Source organism: Anoplolepis gracilipes, chromosome 10, assembly GCF_047496725.1.
Source record: "Anoplolepis gracilipes chromosome 10, ASM4749672v1, whole genome shotgun sequence".
Taxonomy (NCBI): Eukaryota; Metazoa; Arthropoda; class Insecta; order Hymenoptera; family Formicidae; genus Anoplolepis; species Anoplolepis gracilipes.
Window position 1 is genome coordinate 5,307,923 of NC_132979.1, and position 21,695 is coordinate 5,329,617.

A 21,695-nucleotide genomic window follows, 5' to 3' on the forward strand; every position below is an offset into this window, starting at 1 on the left:
TATTTGTTGTCGTTTAAGAGATCAGGATCAGGATCGAAACAAGCTGCAGCGGCACCCCGGACAATAAAAAAAATATGCACTGAAATAATGATTAACTGCATCCGTCTTTCGTAATTACTTGCGCTAGAATATAAACCCTTTTTCTTTAAAAAATTAATACGGCATATAATATAAAAATTATATAACGTAATAAGCGAGATTTAATTAGGTTGAGCGAAATAAAACGTCAAAAAATAAAAAGAAGGATTTAAAATGTCGAACAAATAATACGCTAATAGGTATTTTATTCTGCTAACAGACGCTATAATGTCATAAGATTATAGATAAAAATAATACCGCTTTTAAATCGAATGACACCACCTTAACCCAGCCCTGATCACGGTAATATTGTGGCAATGTGCGCCACAGCGGCGTTTGTTTGCTGAGTGGTAAAAGCATCGTTTTCTGTTTGTCCATCTTCCAGGCACCACGTCCTACCTGATGCTATGACGTCGTGCTCTTTCTCACACGACCGATTTTATATCGACATAAATATTGAATGTGACATAACAGCAACATGTAATGTCAAATAAATTACTTGTTACTTTTATTATTATAATTAATATTAAAAAGATTCTAATTATTATAATAATATATTTAATTAAAAAACCATGAATAAGATTATTACTAAAGAGTTATTAGAGAAAGGAAATAAAATTAATATATAATATCAGTTACGATATAATTAGAATTAATGAAATTATGAGTAATTTCCACGTGTTATTTCATTTGACAGGTGTAAAATGCACGATCCTTTGCCGAAGCGAAAATTGTCGTGTCGACCCTATAAGAATAATATCACGAGGTTCACCCTCAAAACTATCCGGTAGACAGTAGACTGATTAATTTCCTCTAACAATCTTGTTATCAAGTGATCAGTGTACACAATATAATTGTGCAGATACGATTTGACAGATACTGATTTGACATTCTTTATGCAGGCATAGTAGGTATAAAGATTTTAAGAGATAAAATGATTAAAGTCTCGAAGTACGTCTTTTAATTTCAATATTATTAGAAATATTTGAACTTTTTTGCTGTACAATTCATAACTGATTATGTGAAATTATATATAAAATTAATATATATATAAACATCAAATTTACATAGATATAATAATCATTATTTTACTTGAGCTAATAGTCATTTTTTGTGACAATAATTTATAAGGACCATTGCAAAAAAGACCACTGTATCGTTTTATTACGCATGTATACGAATTTTTCTTTCGCAAAATCTTCCTCGCAACTTCTCGGCAAGGAATGTTCTCCTCTTTAGTCTTTCATGTCGCCGTAACGGAGAGTTCACGTACGAAAGGAACATAATTACTTTCCCGACAGAATTAGAGAAGAGAGAGAGAGAGAGAGAGAGAGAGAGAAAAAAAGCGAGAGAGAGAGAGAGAGAGAGACACGCTTCTCTCAATCCGCGAGCCTTTCCATTCACGATGACGGGGGATCAGCCGCGGGAAAGTATCTTATACCGGGTGCTCGCGCTACCTAATTCCCCGGGAGTTCTTTGATACGCCGCCACGAAGGCTCGCACAAAGGAGGAAATAAGTATCACCCGATGATAATCTCAAATCCGCGCGATATGGGACACACGTCTTTGCGAAAAGCTCGACGCTCCGCGATAATTCGACGCAGAGTATCGCAGAGTCCCCGACTCCACGACGTATAGTCATAGACGGTTAAATTCCGCGTCGAAATCCCGACGGTAAGAATCTGAGAAGCGCGGGAACGATCGTTACAAAAACCTAACCCGAGGTATAAAAACGAACAACAAAGATACATCCTTCCATTTATGGTATTTATGGATTTCGAGATAGATATATTTATGAGTAAAAATAGTTAGATATATGTGTGTAAGAAATCAAATAATTATACATTATCAAAATTCTTCAGAGGGAAAGAGAGAGAGAGAAAATTATAACTATTTATGTAAAATAAAAGTTTCCTTGAAAAATATTTGATTGCATCGCGTATAACGTAATACATGTCCACGAGTTTATAGCCATTTCCCATCTCTCGTATTTCCTTTATCGAGCTCGCTTATCCAGGTTGAAGTCACGAAAAGTCAACGCCATTTCCGAGATATCAAACGCAGAAGGCACCGTCTCGAAACAAAGTCCAGGGCGCGTCTTTTTGATCGCGTTCGTCGTTCGCGCTGTCGTTTGTCCGATGCTCGTTTCCCCATATGTCTCTCTCATTTTCCGGTCGGATCGTTCATGGGAGAAGAGACCTGTCTGACAGTCGCGGACGCGCGAAACGACTCCGTCCATTCGTTTATGCATTTCCGCTCGGCTGGTCTCTCACCAGCCGGGCCATTTCTAGTCCCCTTCAAAGGAAACCGCAACGCGAAAACGGTCAGTATCGTCTAATGATGTGGTCCGAACTGCTCTCGAGTATCAAGACGAATTGCAGTGAATCGATTCTATTGTGTATTTGTGAGTTTATCATCATATAGAGTCCTGATATTTAGGACTTTACCCTTGTATTTGTCGGAGCGATCGAAGAAGTAATGATGTATCATCTAATACGATGTAACAGAGTTGCTTGATTATCGCATTTAAGTAATTTTTCTATTGCTAATTACATATGAATATATATAAGATTATTCTGATTCTCAATTATTTTTTTGTATTTTAAAATCAACAATTATATAAATATATAAATATATAAATATATAAATATATAAATATATAAATATATAAATATATAAATAAATAAATATATATATATATATATATATATATATATATTTATTAAAAGATTAATACTATAGTAATATTTTATTGACCAATCTAGGTATTTTAAATGCAAGTCAGGTTTACAAATAATTAATATTTGAATAATTAATAAATATATTCTTATTATATTATCAATTATTAATCACAAAGATAACTAATTAGAAGACATGCATAAAAAACGTCACAGTTTATTAAATATATGTAGAGTTATACATAAAAATGTCAATGCATTTAAAGTATCGTAATTTTTTTCATTTTCGATTTGTATATTTATACAAAAAAGTACAAGAGCTGTCTGAATTAATGAAAGAGATTTTTGCGTGTATTTAGTTATGATAAGAGCGAAGCAATATTTTTACATTAGAATTAATTGGCAAAATTTTTCAACAAGAAACATTAAATATCGCGTTACAAAGAACGCGACGTAAGTATTTTTTAAACTTAAAATAGAATTGCATCGATAAATTTATAAAAATCGTCAATCACATGTAGCTAACATCTCAATTCATTTCGATTTTCAATCTCAGAGTCTGACAGCGATAACAGCGTCGGTGTGGAAATACTGAGGATCTTCTCGTTCTCGATGGATCGTCGAGGTGAGTTGAAGAGATCACAATAAGCGTCATAGAGACTTCTGCTAAGCTTGCAAGTACGCGACAGAGTTTGCCGAGACTGCGAGAAAACATTGTCGCGAATTAATCGTTCAAAAATTCACAAGAGAATTTTTGGATTTTAAAATTAAAATTTCTATTAAAATTAAAAAATTCTACAAATCCGTAAATACATACGTAATAACGCGTATCTCTCGCCTTGCATCCCGTCTTTCGCATCTTTTTCACTTTCATTCTTCTTTCGCAAAGTATCAGCTTCTCAGTGAGATCTCGCACGACGTCATTCACTCTTTGATCGAGACTGTCGTCGGTACAACTGCTGTCCGAATTAAAATCGACAATTAAAGGTGACGATTCGTCAAACTTTGCGACGCGACGTTTCTTTTTGAGTCCCGATTTGTCGTCGACGGAGCTTTCGTGAGGGTGAAAATCGATCAGGGACGAACTAAACACGCCCGAATCTATCGAACCGATGTACCTCGATGATTTTGACGTCTCGAATGTAGAATCAGCCGTGTATCGTTTTTCGAATTCGACGCGCGATTCTTTCTCTTTCCTTTTATTCTCTCTAAAGAAACGTTCGCAAATTTTATCTTCCACGAAACTTTCACGATCCTCGGATAGCTCAAACGTGTCGATCATCGCGTTTCTCGTTTCGATTGGAAATTTATTCGGGGAATATGGGCAATCGAAACTCGCATCCAAGTTCGAGCGCGTAAAGTTATTCAGATCTAAATTTGAACGCGAACAATCGTAATAATTATAATTTAATAGTGAATTCGAATCGGGAGCAGTTGTATGATTTTCAAAGTTAGGAGCAAGCTCGTCCTCGTTCTCTGCAAATGAAACCATACTCGGGAATTGCACGCAAGAGAAGTATTCGGAAAGAGTGGAATTTTTGTTCGAGTATTCGCTCATAGCGTCTGCTGACATCGAATCGCAAGCTTGTATCTCGGTTAAATCGAGATTCGGCGATCCTGATACGATCATCGATGTAGACTTGGAATCCTGGATGGTTCTAACAGACGCTACATCTTCCATTGGTGTCATTTCATAAAATAAACGATCGAAGCTGCTTTTCTGAGAAACAGTAAAAAAATCTTCCACATCGTTTTCGCCCTTTTCGGCCGAACAATCGTCAAAGTCTCTATCTATCCTTTTCTTTATGGCCTTCAGAATAGCCATTTCACCCACCTTCTCCTTGACCATCTTCTTACGATATCTGGATTCTTCCAAGCCAGCAAAGTCTCCGATTAAATCTTTCTCATATTTATCATCTCTTGGAACTATAAAATTATTTCGCACGTGGATTTTATCGAAGGGTTCAGCCTCGATCGAAAATTCTTCCAGCTTATTATTGTTCTTCGTTAAATCCAGATCAAAAGAAATCTGTTTGACGAAGCGACATTTTCTTTTCTTCTTGTTCTCAGAATTTCTATTTAGAGGGTAAACCGTCTCATCTATTGAAATCGCTCGAGTGGAATCATGTATAAAAATATCGTTTAGCTTTATAGCAGGATTTATCGAAGAAGTAATAGTATCTTTCGAATATTCTCTACTTGACGGATCTAAAAGTTCATTAATATTGTCAACATGTAAAACTTCCAGCATATTTTTACGCTGATCATTTTCCGATTTTTTGATGATCCCTTTAACATCTTCTTTCAAATTATCTTTTCCTTTCATCTTTTTATTTCTTTTTCTCGTAATCGTAGATTTATTTTTGACATCATTTGACTCTCGGTTCGTATTCATCTTCGTATCATCGGATACCGACGAAAAATATTCTTCACAATTTTCCATATCACTTCCATATCGCGAATTATTATCGTTATAACAAGTTTCTCTTAATGTCGCCGTTATTTCTTCTATTTGTCGATTTACGGCCGTAAATTTATTGATATAGTCGGCGTGCTTACTCTCCAAAACTTGAACGCATAGTCTTGATTTTTCATAATGATTTCTTTTGTTTGAATTATGCGAATCAACGCGAAAATCCGTAATGATTCTTTCGCAGGGCTCGTTATCGTGATGTTTGCAATGAGGGATTTCTTCGACCGCCAGCTTTAACCGTTTCTTCATTTTCTTTCGTCGCGAACTCTTTCTACTCGAAGTTTGTATTTGTGCGTCTCTAGTTACACAGGATTTATATTCTTTTCTCACAGACAAGTCTTTGAAGTCGTTGAATATGAAGGAACGATCGCCCGCAGCATAATCGCCTTGTAAAGAATTCGATATATCACTACTTTTCTCTTTATGTTGATAGGACTGATTATAATTACTCTTTTGAATCCGATCGTGTTTGGAGATGTTCGCCGATTCTGTACAATTGATTGCCGCGATTTGATGATTTTTCTGTGTTTTAAGAGATACGTCTGTCGACATTATTGAGCTCGATGTTGGAGTTGATTTTTCGACCCAATATTTGCATATAAACATCGGCCTAAAATTATTGCAAATATATTCTTTTTTCTTCCTCGACCCAAAATTTATATATATTCTCTTGTACATAATATATTTTAATTTTAACATATTTATTTTTATGCGGAAACAATAAGAAATGTATGCGTTTGCAAGGAATAAACTATATATTAAATTAATGTCTAAAATATTTTAAATAAAGTTATACAAAGGAATATATTATTGATATGAAATGTATTAAATGTATCACCTGAGAATGATGTCAAAAGGTCTCTTAAAGTTTTTTGTCACGTCATACAAGCTCGAGAGATCATTGTTTAAACTTCGCGTACTGGAATGCAAGCCGATGGAACAGATCTTAGGCATTTCCGGAACGAAGCTTCTTTTATGGTGTTGCACCATCACGGTGATGCATTCCTCATTACAACTATATCGATTATCGCGCAAATATTTTATCAAGAATTCCGGACGCCAATTTCGACGCGTTCGCATGCGCGGCGTAAAATCGCCGGGACGACGAAAGCCATTTTTCAGCTGATCGATCACAAGCGATGCCGATGTTTGAGTTGCTCTGAGCTTCTTACGTGGAGATCTACGCGACCGATGTTGCGTGTCTTGGGAAAATCTGTTTTCGCGTCTACTAGATGTAACGCAAATTTAATTCTTGTAATTAGCCGAGAGAAGACGCGTTATATGACTGTATCTTTGGAGATTCGGGGTGTGTGAAGTTAGCACCCCGAAATGCAATTTTTATAGTTCTGATTAGAGTTTTAGCTTCTTCTTAAAGAGTTTAAGAGTTCTTTATAAAAAATAAAAAGAGTTCCGTCGATTAACGGTTTCAAATTTGAATTCTTTTTATTTTTTATAAAGAACTCTTAAACTCTTTAAGAAGAAGCTAGGATTCTAATCAGAACTATAAAAAATGCATTTCGAGGGGCTAACTTCACACACCCGGAGATTCGTATAGTTTAAAAAAATTAGATTGCAAGTGCATCTTAGGTTTTTAAACATTTAAAACATTTTTTAAACAAGAGTTTAGATGTTTGAATTTATATATCCGTAAATTTTCAAATCTGTAAATCTTTAGAAACATCTTAAATTTTTGATTATTAGATTCCTTTATTACTTATCACCTCTCCTCATGTTCACTCGCGAAATAAAAACCTTAACCGATTAATAAGATAATTAATTCCTAAGTATTGATAAACTTACATATGCGCGCTGCTGAAGAAGTTCGAAGGTGAACATCCACTTTCGAAATCTCCAAAATCCATGATACGTTTATTAAACACAGCTTTCAACTTGTACGTGATAACATTTCCCCGAATAATAGTGGAACATAATATATCTTCTCTTATAGTACAATATTATAGAGTCATTATTATATAAGTACGACTTCTATGTGACTCATTTTGGTTACTAAAAATGATATAATTATATTCTAAGTGGCAGAATTAAAAGTACTATAGCTAAAGTACTACAAGGAGGGATCGCGCACGTGTGTAAAAATATTGAATCAATAAAGACGTAATTATACATTGAATTGAAAAAAATATGGTAAAAATATAATAACCTTCTGGAGATTTTTTTTACTCAATTTTGTGTCTGCTTTTATTCAAACGTTATACAATCTAATATCTTTCAGATATCATTGTAATTTGACAGTTAAAATACACTTAAAGTCTTCAATCATTGCAAATATAGGATATTCAATTCGTAATTCGTTTGACACCGATAGGTTATTTTACAAAAGTATAAAATCATTGCCCGAAAGTTAAAAAATATTGATACCTAGGTATCTGATTTACCTTTATATCAACTTTTGTGATACTGAGATTTAGTACGTGATGTGGGGTGAAGACAGCAAAGAAAAAAACCACGCGATCTGTCAAGATTACGTTACATCTAAATCGCCTTAAACGTGTTGCGAATCGCTAATATTTCGACAAATATCGATAGTCGTTGCAATATAAAAAATAAAAAAAATATTTTTTTTAAATATAAATCAAGTCGAATAAACGTATAAATATAAAATTAGATAGATAGAATATAAATTAAAAAAATAATAATAATTAAAAAAATATAATAATTTAAAAAAAATATATAATTTTTCTCGTCATTTTTATAAAAAGACACAAAAGGAAAGAGTTAAATTCTATTTTGAATAGCGTAATCGACGTCTCATTAGAGCGTGATCGAGGGGAACATCGCGTGGGTACGCATGCAGATTGCTATGAAATTCTCCGTGCAATCATCGGCACTACGACTGTCGTAGTGTTAAGTCATGTGCAACGGAATGCTTCATCACATAGCTGAGCTAGTTAGTCTACGTATTTAATAAAGGTCACCACCAATGGTCCGCCATCGGTCGTCTCTTTCATTATTGCACATAGCATTCCGTTTCCATCAAGCACAACTCGACAACTTTTACGTATAAGTTCTAATGAAAGATATAGTTTGAATTTAGTTTAAAAATCTATCGCTTTCCTCCGATTAATAATTGAATAATTTTAAGGTGTACTTATCTAAAAGCCCATTTTAAACCATTCATAATTCGCTTTTTAATTAAAGACAGAGAATTCTAATATTTATAATTCTAACAATAAATGTTACGTTTTAATATTTCGTGATATTATTGTTGTTGTTTTAAATCTAATAAACCCTAATAATCATTTCAGATAAAAAATCTACATAAAAATAAGATATATAATTTATTATAAACTTCATACATAATTTATACTGAAATTACCGATTTAATTGATAGTTTTATAAACTAAAAATTCAAATATATATTAAATCAACCGTGTATGTACAAGATTCAATCAAATGCTGTTTGTCAATGTATTCGCTACAGATATTTCGAAAGTTCCACAATGTCAGGCTACATTTGCGTGGTTCGTTGAACGACCGCTTTCGTGTCAGGTTCGTCGCTTCGCCGTCCTGCCCGCCCTTGCCCTCCGACTCTTGTTACCGTCACCCTCCTTCCTCACTTTTAACCGCGCTTTGCCTCCTCTTCCGAGCACTTGTTGCATGCCCGTCCACTCTCGTGAGATCGAGAGATCGTTATTTCCGAAATTCCGCATATTCATCAAAAGTTAAAGTTAAATGAGCAGAGAAGATTGTAATATATTTTTTCTTATAATATTAAAAAAAAATAAATATATGTATATTTTTTTTTTAATTAGGTACACAATAAAAGTTAAAAAATTGTTTTCAATATAAAGTGTGATTAGTTGATTTCTATTTATATCAACATTAATATAATCTTCTTACAAAATAAATAAAAACACTAAATTCTATATATGGATATATTTTAAATCAATGACGGATATGTTGCTTATTTAATATCAGCACTGAGAATGCAATCTCTATATTGAATAAATATAATTTCGACATTTTAAATACATTTAATTAAATTAAATTATCTAGCGCAATAATTAAAAATAAATTCAATTCAAACTCAGACAATCGCATTTAAGGCTAAATTAAATAAATAAAGATACAAATTTCGAATGAGTGTAATAATTCATGTGACTTCTATTTTATAAAATACTTTGAAAAGTAAAAAAAATAGTTCTCTTGTTGAATGAACTTTACTTGATGAACCTCGCGATTTCTCATTGAATCAGCAACCTCGAATGTCTCGTTTCGCGATACAAAACGGCACCTCGTTGATGATTATCTGAATCAAGACGCATGCATGCAAAAAAAAACGTGTATGCGAGCACAAAAGAAGCGTGCACATAAACGCACCGCAGCTGATCGTACAAAGCGATGAAATTACCAACATAAATACCGGTATGTGTGTGCAGATCGCGTTCGATTAATGCGATCTGGGTTACAGTCAAAGGTTGCACACGCGACAATTGTTCCAACTTGACTTCTTGTCCACTTGATTCTGCGTGCTTTTAAAGGTCACTTTACGCGCGATCCACATTTTCCGAAAGTATTGATGAAAATGTTCTCTATGGTGTTAATTTCACGAACAATATTACAAAAGCAAAAACTTTATAAATAAAAAATTTAATTAATTTAAAAAATAATATATTTAGATTATACATTTATGTGTTCATATTTTGCGTATGTCTGAAGTAGTAGTGTACCTTTTATAAAGCCAATGTAATTTCAGAAATATAAATTCGATCCTAAAAATATAGCGACAAACAAAAATTAACGAATAAAATTCCTTGGGAATGTAGTTTTCCATTTATTGATCGTGTAAAGTGAGTTTAAAATTGAAGTCTCGTTGTGTCGTTCACGCGAGGCACAGGAAAATTTTTCGTCTTCTTACCTTTTAGTTTTTCCTTCCTTAACTCGAGGGATATGATTTTTTTTTAACATGAACTCATTTACATACGCCAACTTTCATACTTTCGTGCGTTTCATGCGTGCATTCTTCGGTTCGATTCGGAGCTCGTGTACAAGACAGAATTTTTTTCCAGTCCTTTACGTAAATCCATTCGAAAAAAAAAACTAAAAAATGTAATTTTCTTAATGCTTAGAAAAACAAAAGCTTATTATGAATCAAAGCTATTAGTTTAATCATGAATTAATTTGGTTAATTTAAAATTTTGATAAAATTAATTTTTTTAATTTCTAAATCACACAGATTTTTTTAATAAAATAATTGTTGACAAGTATAATTAGGATTGAAAAATTAATGTTCTATTTTTGCACAAGTAAAACGCGCAGTCAATCCGAGCGACGTTATGCGCCCTGTGTCTACACTTCCCCCTAATTTCTTGGTAGAAAAGAGAAGAGGGTGAGGGAAGTGTGCTTTGTGGTCGACGATAATACGTTTCTCGGTAAGTAATCACTCCCGCAAACTGTCCGCGTGTGTATCTTTTCGATAATCCAAATGAGACGCGGCATTATCGTTGAAAAAAACTCGGTTCTAAATTGATCAAAGAAAAGATGTTTATAGAATTGATTTAATAAATCGATATACACAAAAAGTTGTATCGATATCCAATTCAATATCCCTTCATAATATAGAGAAAGAGAGAGAGAGAGAGAGAGAGAGAGAGATAACTATTATCAATTTAATTATAGAAATAAAACTTTTATTAGCAATTTTTTTGGAATATGTAAGACATAGAGATATCCGAATATTGTTGCATTATAGTGTGCAAAATTTAATCATTCTTACGCATAAATCAAACTAAGCTCGCCGACCGTGTCATAATAATCATAATAGAAATAACTTTGATAAAAACGTTCATTCTTGATGAAAAAAAAAGGGTATCATCGCGATCGTTCCTAGTCACAAGTAGAATAATGCAAAGAATATAGTACGGAAATATATGTAGTATGAATAAAAAGTACGAACAAGATAGGGTACCGACAGAATTATGCCGAGCATGGGAGCGTACCAACACGGTTGGCTCCACGAGAGCGTTTTCTGACACTTCAGCCATGCCGAGGGTGCTCGTCCCTCTTCTTTTTTTTTTATGCTACCCGATGCAACGGTCCATTAGTCCCTGTTTTGATGCTTCGGCTCGGCGTCGTCATCGAGAACTTTGAGTAACGAGCCGACACCCTCGGAGTACCCGGTAATTTATTAAGGTCGCGTGGCGATGACGAGACGAAGCCTGCAATTTCGCGATTTAATATACTCTCACTCGGAAAGATTAGCGACAGTCTCTCGTTTGACGCATACATTATTAATGACTGCAGCAATTTACGTACAAAGAACATATTTTAGCACGCGTTCACATTCGTGCCACGGAACTTTGTTGGAAGTTTCTGGCGCGGGAAAAAGTATGTTTTTACGTGAATATATATTTTAAATATTTTTAAAAAATCTTTAAACACGCGCTCCCTTTTCCATATATGCAGGATATCCTCTCTTATCGTATGAATATAATAATATCCTCTTTTATCGTATAAATATAATAATAAATATAAAATATTCTTATGCTAAAATTAATTTTCATGTAACAAAATTGTGTCATTCGATATATTTCTCCATAGTAAGATGATTCTCCGATAGTAATTCTCTGTAAAAATCGATGTTTTAGAGTTACATGCTTAAGTCGCATTTCTTCTCGCATTATTATTCTTAAAGTCCAAAGAGTTGTAACTTGGCTTATCGGAAATCTTCCCGTAAGAGACCGGAACAATAATCGGCTGAAATTCCGAGTAAGTTTCTCTCGTTCTTTTCTTTTCACATTAATGTCTTTTTATCGGACAAGAGCGATACGACGGTCGAGCTATGCAATTTGCATTGTCTCGGATATATATATCGTTCGCTTTGATCGCGCGTCGGCGAAATCAGTAGCGAAGGTAACCAATAACTAACTGGTGCAGCAATTGCATCGCGCGCGGAGAAAAGTCGCTTTCCTTCCCGTCCCGGTTCGCCACGTGAAATTGTTCGGCCGCGACCACGGCAATTCAGATAAGGCGTCCAGTCGGTATCAATTACAAGGAGTCGAATGGGTGTATAATGGCTGGCTGGCTGGCCCGGATAATACTTAAGTCACACTCGAGTGGCAAGCGACCGACTCGCCCTTCTTCCATCACGTCCTACGTCGCTCTCTTTCTCCCTCGGCGGCACGTCTAATCGCTAATTATTACGATGTAATTGTGCGGCATTACTGCTCGCGTTACCGCCGGTGTTACTGCGTAATCTGCATGCGAGGGCGGACTACATTATTCGCGCTTACACTTCGCAGTCGCGCTTTAGAGAGGCTGTCGAGTATCGAGTCTGGAATGCTAATGTTTACTCCGTTATTTTGTTTTTGTATTTCTCGCTGCATCAGGTTGGCGGTTTTTGACGTAAGAAATTTTGAAGAAGATAAACTCAATCAATATTGAGAGAGGAAGGAAAGATTTTGTCGGGATAAATATCGATTATATAAAATCTCATTAAATCGCTAATTGATTAAATTCCAATACTCCGACATAAATACAAAATATTTATAAAATTCGGAAAATAACTATATATTTTAATTTGTTTTATTTTAATGGGAGATATTTTATATCCCGAGAAAAGAGGGCTAGATAAATTTTTTCAAGGAATAGATAGAATAATTCTGTTTCGTCTCTTTAACTTTTCCGACCTATCTATTTACTACAATAAAATGCGGCTTAAGCGCTCTACGTAGTTTTTACATACTGTAACATAATAATCACGCAGAGAAATAAATGCCGCATTTTACGATCTGCATTAGAGTCCGACTCAGCGCAAGTTTTTCTAATAACTTAAACATCGATAACAGCAAGGTTTTCCTATAACCAGATGCAAATGCGGCCGATTAGTATCAACTGTGGCGCGGGCGAGCGTTTCAATTAGCGATTTCTTGTAAAATCGCGCCGCATTACTACCATTTCGCGGCCGTCAAAGTTTGCCTAATCTGCATGTGTGGGCGGATTACATTATTCGCGCTTGTATGTACTTTTGATTCACACGCCGTCATTTATCGAACGGCACGATGAGAATAAAAAAGAAATAAAAAGGATTACGATTGTTTCATGTGTTTTTATATCCACGCACACATGCACAAATTGACGTACAATTAACAGCAAATTTCATATTCCAACATGGAGCTTAAATTTTTTTTAATCCTAATTTATCGGACGTTAATCGGATAAATTTTTTCAGGATATTTATAGGAAAATACATGCTTCCTAAAATGATGTAATTTTGGCAAAGATAATATCGCATCTAATAACAATATTTTTCTATTACTTTAATTTATCAACATACATACAACGTCTAATTGTTATTTAATTTATCATTTAGACAATTATATTTATATAATATTTTTTTGCAAATATATTTAAAAAAAACTTTATTTGACTAATGCCGTAAATTATGACGCAGGATTGCGCCAAAATATTTTTATCAAATATAATAAAAATAAGGCAGAATATAAAAATAATGATACATATTTATAAATATAGTAATAATAAATCTATAATAATAAGTAATAATAATAAATAAATAGTAATAATAAATGGTCAAAAATTTAATTACGAGCCTTATTAAATATTTATATTACTAAAGCTTGTAATTATTATGTAGCGACATTTCATAAATTAGATATTCATAATTCACATATAATACATTAATTTTTGCAACAAGTCTGCGACTAGTCGCATGACAGAGGAACTTATTGACTGATGTCCAAACCAATGAAGGTTCGTAGTATGTCGTTCTGTATACATTGGTCGGTATTAGATGTCATGAACTTTCATGGAATCAATCCTCCTTCGATTTTCGAATTACTCTCCTCTCTCTTCCTATTTCGTTATTGTTTTGTGTGTGAGTGAGATAATATTGACGATTGAACATAATAGATTTCAAAATATCATACGATATATATATATATATATAATTAGAGGAAAACAATGGATACTATTACCAGAGATTCCGATCGAGTATCCAAATCATAATTTCAAGAGTAATACAATTTTATAATTTTATAAAGTCTCAAGTTATTTTTTGTCAGCATTTTTATCATTTGTACTCAACCATAATCGGCTTTTATCTCTCATGTAAAAGAAAATGTATGTATATTAGAAAAATTCTTAAATAACAATGTATGAATTCTCGAAATCGTACGTAATGCAAGATTTAAAGGCTTAAAACCGAATATATAAAAAGTTATAACCATAAATAACAACAATTGGACACCCTCTTCTCGATGATCATGCAACCCATTATCGAACGCTTTTCAATTGTGAAAGAATCCCTTCCCCCCTCCATTGTTTCGTGCAGGCATTCACGAATCTTCTTTGGTCTGCATGGGTTCCCATAGTCACAGGGAGCTCCTGTGGGAACCCGCTCATCGCAGGTCGCCGGCAATTCCTGTGGGAAATATATCCGCGTCCCCATGCAACGAATTCTAGCCGGGGTTTCATAGCGTGCAAATTGGTTTACATGGCAGCTCATGCTCGCTCGGTTTCTCTTTCTCTCTCTTTATCTTCATCCGCAGCCCATAAAAATCCGATGACTCGAGTTTATCCGTTTCACGTTGCACGACGACACGTGCGCCGAGTTGTATATCGCGCGCGTTCGTAAATTTCGCGGAATTAATTCACCGACTCGGCGTCTCTCTGATTCACAAGCTTACTATCGAATTATCGTATAGAGGGATGTGCATTGTGGATAAATAACGCACCCTAATTCGATGAGAATTTATTATCTAATTTATACATAAATATATACATCGATGGTATTAATAAATTATAATCAAAATTGTTTTTGGAAAATTTAATTTTACATCGTTAAAACAACCCTCTTCAATTTATCATAATTTTTTTATAAATTATTTCCGTATAGGTTTAACAAAAACATTATATTAAATAAAGAAAGTATTTTACAAATGTCTATAGGATAATAATTATTTCCTGCTTTCTCTTTCTATATTATTTTTTAAATATATTGTATTTTAAATTATAAAATAATTTCAAAAATATCGAAAACTATTTTTTAAGTTTTTTTCTTTCACTATGAACGAATGATTCATTGCACGATAATACTTTCTACGTATATTTAATACTTTCTCTCCGATATCTACTGCGTTTTCGAAAATTTGATTACGCCACGATTCGATAAAGCGTCAATCAAATGACACGTGGCCGCGGTCCATCTACAATATTACATTATCATACTCATTGGAGTGTTATGTATGTGTGATAATGCCTATCCCTCGAAAGAAGTAACCCTTCCTCCCTTGGGCCTGTTTCACGGTGCGTTTCACCGTGAGATTCACTATCGTACAACGCGAGTCTTTATCTCGTCCACAGTTTTAACTAGCAATACCAATTATTCAATGTGTGAGCAATCGATCCTTTTATTTTTCTAAGAATTTAATAAAACAGATTAAGTTACAAATGTTATATTATTATTACTTGAAAAAAAAAACAAATCATACAAAAATAAAATAATTTGAAGTAAACAATGTAAGATTGGCGCGATTTGAAAAAAAAATGGAACTTTTTTTCAATTAAATTTAAAACAAAGTGAATAAATTTATCCCCTTTGTTTAGGATGTTGCCGGGGCTTTCCGATAAGATCGAAGAGATGTGGTACCTCGTGGCTGTGTCATGATTACTTTTTCGCAGCTGCCGAAACCACGTCCACCCATCATACGCCGGTGTAACTCCTCCTCCCAGAGTTCATTTAACAGTTCACGGGATTCTGCAGCGATCACACGCGTGGCCTCCTTCGGAGACTCCCCGGAGACTGGGTACGCGTGCACACGGCTCCCGTGTATACGCACGCTTGTATCGGCGGTTACCTCATCACGAGAATAACACGCACACGTATACGCGTATACGCACGGCGGTGTCGGGAAAGAGAACGGCGTAATACAATGCGTTACGGCACCCAGAAAATTCGCGATTCTGACACGCGTGCGCGGCACGTGTCGCGCCGGATTAACAAGAGGGTGCGTGCACTCCTCTCCTCGTCTTCTTGTCTTCTTCTCCGCGCGAGAGAAATTTGCTGCGGAAAGTGTCGGTACGTTGACGAGGGAGGATCAGCTTCGATTGCGAGCTCTGTCGTTACGCCCCCTCATCGCCCGCCGCGTAAATATTCGTTTAGGGTATTTCTGTTTGGATTGTGTTATTTTAGATCGTTGTCTCTTGGGAGGGAGAGGCGGGGAAGAACATTTTTAAGAAAATTCGTATTTTAAAAAATGATTTTTGTTGTTATTTGAAAAATATCCCATTCTTTTTGACGTGTGTCTGCATTTTATCAATATATTTTACATATAATAAAAATGGAAATTTATAATGTAATTTAATATATGTAAATGCAATAGAATAATGATTTGGGTTATATTGAAATCACCGACACATAAATTTCGCCGAGAATTATTGAAAATATCTAGTGAAAATATATACATTAGACAGAAATTGATGAACATTTATATCGATGAAATCTTTATCAGTTTTTATTTCAAAATACCATTTTGGCAGATTCATTCTGGAATATTTAATTTTTTTAAAACAGAAAAGACATATATTAATCAAATATAAACTTTGAGAAATAAGTTAAATTCTCAAATAATCGAATCAACTAATGTCTAACAACTTGAATTAATTCTTAAATGGAAATTTAATTCTTTATCAGTTTTTATTTCAAAATATCATTTTGACAGATTTATTCTGGAATATTTAATTTTTTTAAAACAGAAAAGACATATATTAATCAAATATAAACTTTGAGAAATAAGTTAAATTCTCAAATAATCGAATCAACTAATGTCTAACAACTTGAATTAATTCTTAAATAAAATCATTAAATCCTCAAGTAAAGGAACAATAATTTATGAATTACCAAATTATATGCAGTAATAATACCTGAACACGCAGTTTTTCCATAGTTTACAAATCTGCAGGATCGTGCGTGCGAACTCTATCCTCGAGGATACGCCACCAGATATTACGTCGAAATTTGATATTGCAATGTTCGGTCACAAAATCAATAGAAGAAGGAGCGCGCGGAAGGAAACATCAAAGGAAGCAACTCCCTGACTGCGAGGTACGTCGATTCCGACACGTGTGTACCCTACGCACGTGCGTAAAGAGGAGCGGCGCGGCGGCGTGGTTTTACCTCGGTGTGCGTGATGTGCACCCGCGGCAAAGACGGCAGCAAGTCGGCGACCGGGAACTGACTCACTCTGGACCTACCGATGTATTATAGCATGTGAGAAAGGTATATACCCACCCGCGAGAGACAGAACGAGGAGAGAGAGGGAGCCGGACATATACAGAGGCGGAAGAACCTCACGAGAGAGCCTACCGTGGCTTTCGCCACCCTATAAGCAAACAGCGGGATGTGAATTTACAACGGAAAAAAGGAGACTCGCCGTGAGAGAGAAAAAGGGACAGAGAGAGAAAGAGCTTCTCCATCGCTCCAGTTTAGGGCCTGGCGATGTTTGATCAGATTGACTGCGAAGCAGCCGTGGCGAGGGTTAATTAAAAAGGGGACAGGGTTGATTTGATTACTGTATTTCGGACAGCCGGACTTGTATTCGGCCTGTCGTGAATTTTCGATTATCGGGGTATCTTCCGACGTGCTCCTCGCGTCCGGAATTAGTCAATTAATCGACGCTTCGTCGGGCAAAGAGTCTCTGTTTAGAGGAGTTTGTGTACATGGTGCATCATGGTAAATAACTTTTTCTTTTTTATCGGTATTATGTGCTGCGACGCTGAAGGGTAAAAAAAAATTGAAGTCTAAATTGATAGGTCTTTCATGATAAAGGTAAACGCGAATCTTGAACGCGTGTACACTGAGAGAAAAGTTATAGTAATAATAACCAAAAAAAAAGTTTTATTCACAAATTGCCGAATTTCATTAAAAGAATTAGATAATTTTGTTAAGATGACAAAATGTGATATTTATGTGATTTTTTTGTTCTGGTAACAAAATATTTTGTTTTTTTAACTACAAAGAATGTTTGTACAGCATATAAAACAACAATTTTGTATTAGTAAATGCATTATTATATTATTAAATCAAAGAATTAAAATTGATGTGATAACCAACGGTTTAATTGATCACATACCAACAAATAGTTTTGGCGTCTGTAACCAAATTTTGGTTACTGATACAAAACATTTCTCTCAGTGTATCTCTCCTCTTTAAAAATAATATATATATATATATATATATATATATATTTATTATTTTAAATAAATCTGAAATACAGTGATAAGAGAAAAAGTATCTGAAAATCTTACGAATTCGACGAGCGTGGGAACGCGAAAGGAAGTATTTAAGTACAAACGAGCGAAAGCAACGCGACGGACGGCACGTGCAAAGAGCAAACGCAGGCACGCACGCATACACACGTGACATTTAGTAATAAATCGAGGACATTTCAGCGACGGGATCTCCATCGGCGAAGGGTCCGATAACGCACCCGATAAAATAGGTAGTACCTGTGCCCGACGGTCGCGACCGATCGTGAGTCACCGTCGGATTTTTAAGGGGGGACTACGGCGAGTCCTCCGTAACAACAATATTCCCGTCATGCAGCGGGGAGCATTGTGTATCGATTTAATAGCGTTCTTGTTTACCGGTAATGACGCCAGACCGGACGCAACGACGGGCGCAAGAAGCCAATTATCGCCGTCGAGGAGAACCGACCTGTTTCATTTTTCGCAAAATTCGTATCACGATGAATCCTACAAGCTGATGTTATAATAAATTCAAAATTGTGTGAAGAATGTAACGTATGTTTATATATTATAGGTAAAATTTTTAAAAAATCAAAGACGAATGATTATGATTTCGAGGCCATTTTTATATGCACTTGTATAAAAATATTTTTTTTTTACAATTTTAATAAATAAAACAAACTATTCAATTTTCTACACGTTTAATTAGCAAATAAATAAGATATATATGGATATATTTATATATATGTATAAATATATTTTCAAAAATATTTCCAAAAAAATATTCTGAAATGTTTTAATGTGCAGACTTATTAGATGCACAATGCACGTTCCGTTAATCGTAATTGTATTCAACGACAAGCAGGATATAAGGGATATATATTAAAAATCGTCGCCGCAAGTAATTACGGTGGGCACGTGCCCGATTCACTCGCGCTCGCCTGGTGCGTGTACTCGTGCGTGTCACGCTGCGCGTAAACTCGCGTAACCAAGCAGCCAGTCGGTTGTTCGCATATATATATATATGTATATATATATATATATATGTACTCGCTTCGTCGCATATGCAGTTGATTGAGTTACGCCCGACGTCAAAGCCTCGAATCTTGTCTTTGCTCGCAAACAATGCCACGTCCGCTGAATTTCCGCGTCTTGCTTAATCTTCTCATCAGATCGACAGTAAATGTCACGATTTTAAAGCGATACACAAATGAAGCACTTCACAATTATTATAAGATATAAAAACATATTCTGTTAATTTAATCAATAATATTTTTATATATAAAAAATACATTGTGCATCTTGAAAAATATATTAAAAATTTTAAGTGAACTTATTAAAATATGAAATATTAATAATTTTGTCAAGAAGTTATTTTAGTTGATAATTTTATTTATATATATTTGTATATCCTGTTGAAAAATATATCTAAGAGTCTATAAAAAATTCTTATTCTACATTGAGAAATTATTTGATAGGATTTTTCTTTTGACTGTTCATCATCTTTGAAAAAAAAGAAAAAAAAAAAAAAAAAAAAAAAAAAATTATTCTCGCGCAAAAGCGCATCCTCGGGATAATCTCGCGAGATATTCTCGCGTGGAAGCAGTATACAGACGCGTACATATAGACGCGCTCGCATCGCTCCGACAGTTACTTCTCGTAACTTCGTTATTTCCGAGAGCCTATTTCCTGACACGCGGGTCGCCAGGTCTGTTTAACCCTATTAACGCGCATACGACGCTTATTTGTGCAGTATCAAGCTCCGCAGGGTGTGTATGTGCGTGTCTCCGTTTCTCGCTCGCTCGCTCATTCCCGTCGCCCTCCTCCTCCTGCGCGAATCTCTCGGCTTCGACGTCCCCGCGTCGCGAGAGTAGCAGCACTCGTAATTCGAAGTGTACGCGTTAATTGCCGTATTCATGCCGGATCGGTCGGAAGGGTTGCTCGTGCGCGTCGACTTCTGAATAGCGAAGCTAAATACTGCGCTCCGTAATCCGTTTAAAAGGGAAACGCGCGCGACTGTATCAAGTCGCGCGCGACGACTATTCGTCAAAGAAAGCCCGGGACGATGACGATTATATTTCTCGAGCTCGAGGTCGGATAGACAGCGCGATCAAGACAAACGGATCTATGTCGACGAGATTGGTAAAGGAATAATTCCCCTAAACAAATATGCATAATTAAAAGAAAATATATTCCGTTGTGGATATTAATTGATTAAAAAATATAATCTGCACACTACCTATTCCCTTGCAACTCTCTTGTTTATTTAAAAAGCATTTTTGGGAAATATTTTCGAAAAAAAACTTCCCTCTAAATATATTTTCCGATGCGAAAGATTTTTGCGAAATATTCAAAGAAAACAATTGTGGAAACAATATCTGTCCAAGGATCATCGTTGTAACAGGATTCCCATTAGATACCCTTCCTCGCATTCGTCTTTCTTACGAGTCCCTTACTTATACAAGGATCGTCGTTGTAACAGGTTTCCCATTAGATACCCTTCCTCGTCTTCCTTACGAGCCCCAGGTATGAAACGAACATAACGGGGAGACGTCGGCAGTCGGCAGTCGACCCCCATTAGACGGACGGAGTTTCGGTAGCAGATTGCAGGTTTGCCATTCATGGCGCGCCAGGAGGAGGGAGGAGGCTTCTTTATTCTTCGCCTTTCTTTCCTCGATCCTCCATTGACGTGACGAGGGCGCACAATGTGCCGGAGCCGGCGTTGCGAACAACTAAGGCCTCTAATGAGCGCGTGCCGCTGACAGAAGTACATAGGCATTATGTATGCGCGCCTCCGCCCCCCTCTTTAGTGTTAGTAGATGGGATACCTATGTACCCTAGGCGACCGAGGTATTTACGCCCGCTTTAGCGAGTTACCGGCAATTTGTATCTCGTCGTGTCCGATTGCGATTATAGACGCCACGATGGAGGTAGCGATAAAGCGAAACGGCAAATTAGAAGGTTCGACCAAGTGTAAGTGATTCGATTGATCGTAGCGTTTGAAATCTTCGCGATATCGAGTTTTTATTCTCGTTAAAACAGTATTTTATTACTGTAAAAACATGATATTTTAAGTGGTTTTACTATAATTATAATAATATAATAAGACTGATAGAGTATAATTATACATATATATTATAAGCACTTTAAATACTTTTTTTAGATTGGATTATGAATAAGAAACGATATAATAAAATATTATTATTATTATATAATTGATAAAATATTATTCTATCAATGGA

The 21,695-nt window shown here is 35.3% G+C and overlaps 2 protein-coding genes across 2 annotated transcripts in view; both read right to left on the reverse strand.

Moving 5' to 3' along the window:
- The window catches only part of Nc2alpha (negative cofactor 2 alpha), a 108,235-nt gene that overhangs the window by 29,381 nt on the left and 57,159 nt on the right, over positions 1 to 21,695 (reverse strand). The window lies entirely within an intron of this gene.
- Positions 3,245 to 5,959, reverse strand: LOC140670477 (uncharacterized). Its single transcript, XM_072901085.1, has 2 exons — positions 3,556 to 5,959; positions 3,245 to 3,457 (listed from the first exon to the last, which is right to left on the reverse strand). Exons 1-2 carry the CDS (start codon positions 5,926 to 5,928, stop codon positions 3,278 to 3,280), a joined length of 2,553 nt encoding a protein of 850 aa, XP_072757186.1. The 5' UTR covers positions 5,929 to 5,959; the 3' UTR covers positions 3,245 to 3,277.

Coding starts and splice junctions, on each gene's coding strand:
- LOC140670477 (XM_072901085.1), bottom strand. CDS start 5,928: ATGTTAAAATTAAAATATATTATGTACAAGAGAATATATATAAATTTT. Junction 3,458..3,555: donor ACGTATGTATTTACGGATTT/GTAGAATTTTTT, acceptor GTTTTCTCGCAG/TCTCGGCAAACTCTGTCGCG.